The sequence below is a fragment of the Malus sylvestris genome, chromosome 16 (genome assembly GCF_916048215.2).
Source record: "Malus sylvestris chromosome 16, drMalSylv7.2, whole genome shotgun sequence".
Lineage (NCBI taxonomy): Eukaryota > Viridiplantae > Streptophyta > Magnoliopsida > Rosales > Rosaceae > Malus > Malus sylvestris.
The window spans coordinates 8,243-18,310 of NC_062275.1; the positions used below are offsets into that span (position 1 = coordinate 8,243).

The following is a 10,068-nucleotide window of genomic DNA, read 5'->3' on the forward strand; positions in this document are numbered from 1 at the left end:
TATATGTGGAAAGAACCTGCTATAATGCTGTTTAAGTTCCCGCTTGATGATCCTGGGTTGTGCCGTGGTGGTGCCTTGGCATGCCTTTGCCGTGCGTAACGCATGGCATAATTTTCCTTGCGCAAGGCATCCCTTGGTCGTGCCTAGCCTTGGTTGTGCTACAGATTGTGTTTGGATGTATAATAACATTTTGGTGGATCATCACAACGACTAACACATCTCAAGCAAGGATGGCTGATCAATTGTTACAAAACAAATATCGCGAACAGTCACAAAAAAATGGATACCAGCATCTTAAATACACAATCAGATTGCGCCAGATAACAAACAAGGACGATGTACATGATCTGCAAATGAATACAAAAAAATGAACGAAAAAAAAAAACCAAAAGGATAAAGAAAACACCAATAAACAACATGGCCAAACAAAACATTTACAGGCGCCTAAGCTGTTATAAACGGCTAAGGGTCAAACATTAATCTTGCATGTTCCATGAGTGAATAGAAAAGATGCCCTTAACATCCGTTATAGAGGTCCAAAAGAAGATGCACGGTATTCAGACGTGAGGGTTAACTGTAAGGGAGCGGCCAATAAGTCTGCACTGTTCTGGAAGCAAAGAAGAAATGACTGGCCCGTTGAGGGGAAAAAGCTCTCCATCAATACCACAACCATTGTGGGTGTGCTTTCCTGACACCTTAATCTTCACTGACTTCACCTACAACGAAAGAAAAAATTAGAATCCCCTATACAACTTACTGTAGTTTCTTATTTATCAAGAACCTGCACAAGAAACAAGAATTAAAACTCCCATGCCCTCCCATCCCTAAACTCCAGGACAAGGGAAAAGTTATAATAGAAATTCCAATCAACAACGTAACCACTTACTGTTTGCTTCAACTAGAAATGTACCAAAAATTGTGAAGTTTTGTGGTTCAATACACGCAGTTCATCAAACTAAGTGCAAAGTCATTACTAAAATAAATGCCTATACCTTGACATTTTCCACGTATGGCAGTGAAAGGTGTCTACCCATCTGCAGTAGCATGAAAAATCTCAACAGCCTTAACCGCCCACTTCCATGAACTAGGATCAAATCCAAGGTGTTATCATCATGCTCAGCTTTTGGCGCCACCACTTGGGAACTCTGAACAGTTCTGCAAGCATGATTGCAAACCAGAATACCAAGGAATTGACCCTTAGTAACAACCCATTTATCTTCATACCTAGGAACAACTTCCTTTCTTCCTGCTTCCACATCATCTGATGGCCCTGGTAATTCAATAGGATTTTCCACATCCCAATTAGGTTCACTGTCCCACTTGGGTTCCGCATCCCAAATTGGACCTGGATCAGACAGAGTTGATGATATATCCTCTTTATCGTTTGTTCCAGCATTGCACCAAGAAGATCTGGAGGCATCATGTGTGGCTGTCAATCCAGTCCATCCTTTATCTGCTCTCGACTTAGAGCGGGTCCTTGGCCAATTTGGAGTCGTTGACAGAGGAAGCTGAGGATGAATAACTTCTGGCTCTGCAGTTACATTGCTTCTTCCCATTGAAAGTCGTTTTGATTTCGGATCTAGGCCACGTACGTACTCAGATGGTTCAATGCTAGCATGATTGCTACTGCAGGCTGTATCCAAGTCTCCACCAGACATTCGAGTAGGAGTCATGATGGAGTCGATACTTGACAAACTAGAGGCTCTTGGAATCCCATCTGTGTTTGATCTCCTCATAATGTCTGTGTATAGTTCGGACATGTCAACTACTTCCCTTTCTGAGATGTCCTCTTTTAATGCTGGAAGATACTCAACTTCATAGCTGTACTTTGGTAGGCACAAGAATTTGAGAAATCCAGCAACAAAATAACGAAGAGGACCAAAGCGCTTTTGGTATTTCTCAGAGAGCTCCAACACTGCAACCAGTTCAAGATGAATTAACATTCTAACATACAGACTTATTTAGATTATTACAAGTGGTCCAAAATTAAGAAATACTGTTCTCAGAGTTCCAACTCATCTATTAATGCACCAATTGATCAAAATGCTATCAAATAATCTAAACAACATTATTTAACAACCAGGCTGTCGGACAACAGACAATTTTTACGCACACCCAACGGTAACTACAGTAAATTCATTTACCAATAAGTAGACGAAAAACTAAATGCCTTTTTGGTGATAATTATTTAATTAGAGAAAATGTGAGATGTAACTTGTTTTTTAAACAATAGTTATAAAATAAAGTGATTTATCTTCAATGAATGTCTTAACATATATATCCACCTATATATATAAATACGCACATATATAGGGCAATGCTCTCTTGACAGATTGTAAATGTGGAACACACATTCAGGCAAGCCAGCTTGATTTGCAATCCAGATTTACAGGAATATTTCCCTTAACTTATTTATATGTATATGCATACGGTACAATTCAGATGAGAGAAATTTTAAAATACAAGTACCGCAACACTTAAAATAATTGTTATAAAAACTTCGCAAACATTATGCACGTGATTGAAACATCTTTATATAGGACTGCACACGATTGAAACATAAGATTGAATAAATCAAAAGAGAATCAAGGGTCACAAAAAAAGGGAGGTCATTGGAGCAATGGAAGGTTGGGATTTATGCCAAAAATAACAACTTTAAATACTTTAATATCATGCAATTTAAAGAAAGGAAAACTAATGAAAAGGGTTTGAAAACTTGTTGTAAGTGAATAGTACCAGGATTGACTTTTAAGAGTAAAAATGTGGTTTTTCGTTAAAATGAACAGTACCGGAAGCTTTTCGTTAAAGTTCCCTTTAAAGAAACGGTCATAACGATTGAAGGAGGGAGGCAGGGGAACAAAAAGAGACAGCTCGACAATTTTTACTATGGATCTGAGGCGATAATCGACATATAAGACAAACAATATATACTTAGAAAACCCCAAAACATTCGATCCAATTAAAGTAGTTTTGCTAAATCCAAACAGCGACTAATTAATCATGAGAATCAGTCAGACAAAGTATCACATTAACAGACTTTAGCCACCAAGTTTGCTAATAAAATATGCATTAGGATTCAGAATTACCATCACTTAAGATCTAGATGGAACTTAATCACATTACAAATCAAGATCCTGATGAAATTTAATCATAGGCATTAGGAATTACCATCACTCACAAAACCATAATACGAGACTGTCATCCCAAAGTGAATAATGCCAGTCTGAACCCACTCAACAGCAAAAACATCTGTAGCTGTAAGACCCCCCTGAAACCATGAAAACAGCACATAATTTCTACTTCAATCAATACTTTTTAGTTTTCAAATGTATCAAGACCCTACAGATGAATGTAGTTGATAGGTACTTTCATAACTCAAAAAATGGATGATAAATAATGAGATCATAAAAGTTTATGCAATGCAGCTGATAATTAGTTAGCTGGAATCATTGTTAGGTGTTCACTAGTGTTGAGTTTGATTGTCTTCCCTTCGATGTATTCGGGGTGTCAAATAGCCATCCCATATCCGTTTCATGCCTATTGGCAAAGGTACAGAAGGATGAAGAGTCTATTTAATCAGCTAGTTGATGAGAAACTGATTGCAGCCAACTTAGAGAGCTTCCCCATGCACACATAAGAAAGTGAGGTAAAGACCTAGTTGGTAAGAGGTTGATTACCAAATAACCATACAAAATTTGGATAAGGTACCAAAAGAAACTTTCTTTTTCATTGTAGAAGTATTAGTTTTCTATTAATATGTTTATAAAACTTCTGTATATTGTCATGTTTAGTATATTTGGGCTTCAAGCCTTCAACTCTTAAGCCTAGATGCTAAACTCTAACCAGAATTCAATTCATACATTTGAAAAAAAAAAAAAGAAAAAAAAAAGAACAAATTACAACATGACTCAATCACAATTCTGTGATTGCCAAGCAGTCAATTGTGTGCTTGCCAAGCAAATCGTGCCTCGGTCATAATTGTGTTTGCTAAAAAATTGTTTGTGTGTCCAACTAGATGGTTGGGCAGTTCGAATTCTGGATATTTTATAGCTCAAACTGATTACTTCTCCCCTGCTTTCGGTACCTAAACAAGAAAAAACTATTCTAATATCCTATGGCAATAAAAAGGTTGTTGAACTAAATTGACCCAACCCTTAACACGCACAGACAGACATTTAAGCCCACTGTATATCAACAATAAAGGCTCACTTCCTCTTTACAGAAAGATACAGAAGTGGCTTCTAGTACTGGACACTTATGAAGCAATTGAAGCTCAATCGACTACTATCTCAAAAGATAATTACTCATAACTCCATGAGCATCAGTCACCAGATGCCAATCCACCTCCTTGTGGGAAACTAGGAATCCATAAACAATCATCTCTAGTTATCTAGCCGGCTCTAAGAATCTGGATAGCAAATCCCAACAACAACAAAGCCCTTTCCCACTAAGTGGGGTCGGCTGTATGAATCCTAGTCGGTTATGTGCCATGTCTTCCATTAGATCCAAGTACTCTAAGTCTTTTCTTAGAGTATAGCAAATCCCAAAAACAAACAAAAATTACTTTTAGAGGCATGAGTCTCGTCATCCCATCTTAGTGGGCCATTGCCTCCACCTTCTATCTACTTCTACGATATGTTATTGTCCTTGCCATCTTCCATATGTCACTTAGTCATCTCTGCCTCGCTGTTGGTCAGCAACTCCAAAAGAAACAGAGAACTTCATTCAGTGGCTCCGCGAACCTCCTTTGTACAATCAGAATAAGGTTAAGCTTGAATGTGAGTTTGAACTCTATTAAATGTGCAGCTGTCACGTCCTCCACGCCTACTATTTAGAAGGAAATCAGCTTTTAACTCTTTTTGCCAATTTTATGATTTTGGGGATGATAGGCTGATATTTCAGAGTAAGGTTTGAGTCATGGCAACACGAAAAAGAAAGGAAAAGTGAGATACATAGATCTATGACTTACGATGTGATTGCAATCTTGGCTTGCATGTAGGGTAGTTTTTCAGTTAATGCGAGCATCTATTTGATGTTGCTCTAAAATGGGAAGTTAGTCTCATTGATGGAAAATTCTACTCTGTAGTATATACAGTACTACTGAATGTAATCTAATTAATTTAATAAACATGATGAACCCTGTATACATTACCTTGACAATGGCCATTGCAGCAGAAACTGGATCTCTAACTCCAAGGACAGTCCAAACTAATGAATTATCAGAACCAGCAGGTATAATCCCAATTGGTATTGAAATTCCTTCTTTTTGGTTGTCTCTACTTAGTAAACCATTTAGAACCTGTACACAAATAAAATTAATGTAAATGTATAAATAAAGAAAATGCCAAAAGTATTAATGCATTGGAGTCAACCAAGCCAAAATAAAAGAAGAAAACATAAATGAGACGGTTGATTTTTAATTTAGAACATGGCAATCTTTTTTATTTTTCAAATTTCTTAGCCGTCAAACTCCAAAAGTACAAATGAGAGGGCTGATTTTTCATTTTTGTTATTAAAAGATGCAACATATTTATTAAAAAGAAAAAAGAAACTGCAACACAGGGGACAAGATGTTCCCTAAAACGACAGCTGACTAGAGAACAACAAAACAGAACAGAAGAACTCATATGCAACAGCGCTCTAATAGCACGAAAGAACCAATCGTCAAATTCTGAGGAAACTGAAGCCCATAAGGACGTTCAACAAACAAAAAGTGTCCCAGAAATGATTCACAATCCTTCCCCTAGCACCAATAAAAGATCTTTTATTTCTCTATATCCAAGCAACCCCAAAGTATTGCCTCCACAGCACCAAGCCATTTTCCTCTCTCCCAAAACTCCGGCTTCTCACCTAGAATTTTCCCCCAACTCAATCGGGTTTCCCAAAACAAAATGTAACTCAGTCACTCTCCCAACTCCAAGTCATTCAAGCTCCTTCAAAACCCAAAATCAGAGGGCGCAAACACAACTAACAATATAAGCATTGAAAGATCTTGATAATCTATATAAAAGAAGAAACAGAGAATAAAAATATTTTTCCCCCTTCCTTCCCAACACCTCACCCTTTCCCATTCCCTAATCCAAATATTCAGAAACAAAGACTTCAAGCTCTAGTTTTTTTTTTTCTGGTTAAATTGAATCTCTAATAATGACGTTAGAATCCCAGCCATTCTCATGTGGCCCGTATTTACTCTTAATGACATCATACCAAAAAATCAGCCTCCACTGGAGATCTCCATAACTATTTCCCAAGTAAAGCTTTATTTCTCTTCACCAGGTTCTCTCCACCGCACCTGGTCTTCCCTTTTCCTTCACTTTCGTCACCACCCATTTAGCCAGCTCAAACTCTCAGTCCTCATTAATTATATTTCCATACCCCTTCTTCCTATTTTCTTTTTGCACAACTCAAGTTACTCAACTCAAACTTTAAACTTTTAGCTCTGTTCCCTTTTTATTAACCTCTCAGCTTCAACTCAATCCTCTGAATGCTTCTTTTTTTCCCAAGTGGAAACAACAAAATGTCCAACTTGCTCATCAAATCTCCAAACTTCTCCAGGGCATTATGATCTTTTGCAATTATCTTCAGCCTTCAGCTTGATCCACTCCAGATCCTACCACAGCTTCTCTTCTTTTATACAAACTAAGATCCCCACTGCACTCCAATCTCCCAACATCTTTTCATGCTTCTAAATATCTGATTTCCATGCATATTGTTTGTCCCCTACAATTTGTTGCTGTCCACAGTCCCAACAACAGTGACTTTCACCTAAGACCTCTGTCAAATCATCCTCTCCCATATCTGGTTTTTCAGCTTCATCCAAAGAGCCATCTTCCTCTGTCAATGCACCACACCGGAAGGAATCTTTCATCATCCTCGGTTTCAGTTACCAAATCTACATTTCAATTCCCCAATCCCTAAGCCACTTCTAAACCTATGACCTCTTATTGATTGGCCAACTCCTTGTTTGAATCTTTGGTAAAATCTTCAGATAATTCTGCCCTAGGGCCTGAATATCAATCCTCCTTCCTTGTCCATCAACTGAATTCCCTTATTGTAACCACACGCCTTTTCGTCGTTGCTCCTTTTTCAAAATCTGGCAACTGAGCCCCCATGATAGTAAATGATGGTTTATGGAAGATATTTTCACATATATGGTGGTCCTATAATCAATGCAAGCTTTCATTTTTTTAAGGCACTGGACCATTTCAATGGTCAAAATAAGTGTTGTAGACAGTTAAAGCAGTCAAATATCTGGGAATTGAACACAACCCTAAACCCTATATATATATATATACACACACACACTATGTCTATAGGATTGTGTTCAATTCCCAGATATATATATATATGTATGTATATATATATATGTATGTATGTATGTATATGTATGTATGTATGTATGCATAAACTATAAAGACACACACATGTTCGGGGGCATAGAACCTTATAGAGACACACATGTTGGAGGGAGGGAGGGAGAGAGAGACAGAGACAGAGACAGAGACAGAGAGACAGACAGAATAATACTAATCATGGCTATGTACCATACTTGGAAACATCGAAGTAGCAAAGGATTTACCTCATTAATAATTCCATCACCCCCAACACAAATGATTCCTGAAAATTAAAAAAAATTATAAATGAACAAAAGCTATAAAGATGATAAAGTAAATCAGAATGCATAAGGAAAACCAAAAATAAGCAATGTGATTAGATATTGCATTATGTAGTAGTACCATCAGGACAAGTGCTAATGTCAACAGTAGAGGCAAGTTTCCTAGCATGACCTGCAGATGTTGTTTTGACTACCTCCACTTTGAAACCTGCAAGCTGTCACAGTTCACAGCTCCAATATGAATATGAATATGACCACAAGCTCTGAAAGAGTGCATTAAAACTATCAAGAATAGACAAGCAAGCCAACTCAACCACTGAGTTCAAATATACAAAGAGGAATTACAAATATTTATTTCCTATTAGATAGCTACATCAATGGGTGATATGCAGCAGTTCAGTTTAGGAGTTGTATCCATCAAATAAAAATAATGCATATCCTGAATGACAAAAGGCAGTCTAATTAACAGATAGGGAAAGGTAACAGGATATACATCATACCTTAAATATAGGTTCAACGACGTTGTGAAAAACCTTACTTGAACGGCCACGTCCAGATTGTGGATTTAATATTACAAGTATTTTTGGCGGACTCTTACATTTGAAAATTAACTCAGGGGGAGTATCAATTGGAAGTAATTCTGAAGAAGCCTGCTTCTTAGAAGATAGCAATGGATGGGGCAAGCAATTCACATAACACTGCTGATCAGCAAACCCACCAACCCACTGAACTGCCTCTTCTATGCTAGAAGCCGAGAATCGAAAGTCCTTACGGCTTCTGCGAGGTTTAATAAGACATGAAAGGCCACAAGAACCCTTTTTCAAGGGATAAGAATGCACGGTGAAATGTCTGAGACCAACGTTGTATGAAACCTGTGCAAGAAAACAAAATGATTACTGTTTCCTACTTCATTCCAAAGAGGAAAAGGCGGCCTTGTGGTTTGTAAATGTTGTAACATGCAGCTAGAGGAGGAAGTTCTTACTGAGATGACATCATCAAGACGCAGCATGTGAGAACCCCAAATTAAAGCCTTACTGGTAAGCTTGGCATCAACAGCTTCCTGGTTGGGAATATCAGAAGAGGAGGCTGTTTGGTGTACATCAGTAGAAGAATTAGTGTTTATACTGCTGGTGTTTCTTTTGTCCAACACTAATTTTCCAGCGAAAACAACATAACCCAACAGGTCAGACTTTTCATCTCCAGCAGCAGAAGCCGGAATGTCAATCCTGTGCTCGAAGGTCTTTAGTGTGTTGGGATCATCAGTAGAGGCAGGGGTTGGAGTCTTGGAAGCCTTGATCTTGTGTCGTTTCTGTTTCTCAGGGAAAACAATTGGGGAGGAGTGTTGACCCCCAGTTGCAGTGGCTATTTGGGAGCACAATCCCAGTCGCCTGAGAGACTGCTGAGGTGTCGTTACTCTCAAACTATTCTTGGAAACACTCCCACTCTTCTGCATAGTATTGCTATCTTTCTTTTCTTCTACTTTCCTTGTAAAACCAGAACTATTATTACTCTTATGAATTGCAAAGGGGAGATCGAAAAAACAGACGAAGGGTGTGTTGTTGGTAGGGATAGACGAGCGGCAGCAGCTGGAGAGGAGGTTTCAATCCCAATTCTAATAGTGAAACATTGATTACGCGGTAACTGCGGCATAAAATGACTAGATCAACCAGCCTGCAGATTTATTGTTTCGAATTAGAGGTTTAAAAATGAATTCATTGAGCACAAATCGCCATTTCTATCACTGGGACCGGAATTCTCAACAAGTCGAAGATTAATTACATTCCTATTAAAATTACAATTACAATTACAATTACAATGTATAGGATATAAGAAATAATCGAGACTCACTCCGCTGAAATTGAGGAAAAGGAAGAAGGGATGCGACTTACGAGCTGAGCTGAGACGCAGGTCCGTCTTGTTGCTCAGCCGAGGTGTAGATGGCGATCCTTCGGAATACCAAGTCGCGCACTCAATCAGACCTGAAAGGAAAAACAGCCCGTTTTCCTCTTCTTCCCTCGGGGTCGGTGTCGATGTCGGGGTCGACCTTCAATTATCAGTTTTTCCTCGTTCTCCTTTTTTTTAATTCACCGGGGAAAGGACAGGATGTGAAACGGAGCTAGCTCCCTTATTTTTTTAGGAAGTCGTTCTATTTGGACCAGTTGGTGTTTGGTGGTGCAATTTCTTTTTTTAGGTACTTTTTCTTTTGATATAATAATTTTTTTTTAAAGCGTGATATCCACATACCCACTTTACTTCGTACATAACATATTAATTTGTGATTATCGGATCAACTCAATTAAAAAAGATCAAATAGCATAAATTAACAAGAAATGTATTAGAAGTAAAAAAATAGTGCGTGGATAGCACACTCTGTTTTTTTTAATAGCACTTTTTTCTTCTTCTTTTTTTTTTAACAAAGTTAATAAAACTTTCTTTGTCACACAAATTGAATT

At 38.0% G+C, this 10,068-nt stretch overlaps 1 protein-coding gene across 3 annotated transcripts; it reads right to left on the reverse strand.

Annotated features, from left to right (window-relative positions):
* Nucleotides 1-294: 294 nt before the first annotated feature.
* On the reverse strand, nucleotides 295-9,781 carry LOC126608053 (sphingoid long-chain bases kinase 1-like). 3 transcript variants are annotated; one of them, XM_050275815.1, is made up of 9 exons: nucleotides 9,505-9,781; nucleotides 8,598-9,256; nucleotides 8,116-8,487; nucleotides 7,737-7,830; nucleotides 7,580-7,617; nucleotides 5,153-5,299; nucleotides 3,169-3,268; nucleotides 993-1,915; nucleotides 295-716 (listed from the first exon to the last, which is right to left on the reverse strand). In XM_050275815.1, exons 2-9 carry the CDS (start codon nucleotides 9,066-9,068, stop codon nucleotides 558-560), a joined length of 2,304 nt encoding a protein of 767 aa, XP_050131772.1. In that variant the 5' UTR covers nucleotides 9,069-9,256; nucleotides 9,505-9,781; the 3' UTR covers nucleotides 295-557. The 3 variants fall into 3 exon arrangements, with proteins under 3 accessions (XP_050131772.1, XP_050131769.1, XP_050131771.1); XM_050275812.1 differs by having other exon boundaries at nucleotides 8,598-9,286; XM_050275814.1 differs by having other exon boundaries at nucleotides 8,598-9,286; nucleotides 9,464-9,781.
* Nucleotides 9,782-10,068: the final 287 nt, after the last annotated feature.

Coding starts and splice junctions, on each gene's coding strand:
- LOC126608053 (XM_050275815.1), bottom strand. CDS start 9,068: ATGCAGAAGAGTGGGAGTGTTTCCAAGAATAGTTTGAGAGTAACGACA. Junction 7,618..7,736: donor CATTAGCACTTGTCCTGATG/GTACTACTACAT, acceptor TTTAATTTTCAG/GAATCATTTGTGTTGGGGGT. Junction 1,916..3,168: donor TTATGGTTTTGTGAGTGATG/GTAATTCCTAAT, acceptor AACTGGTTGCAG/TGTTGGAGCTCTCTGAGAAA.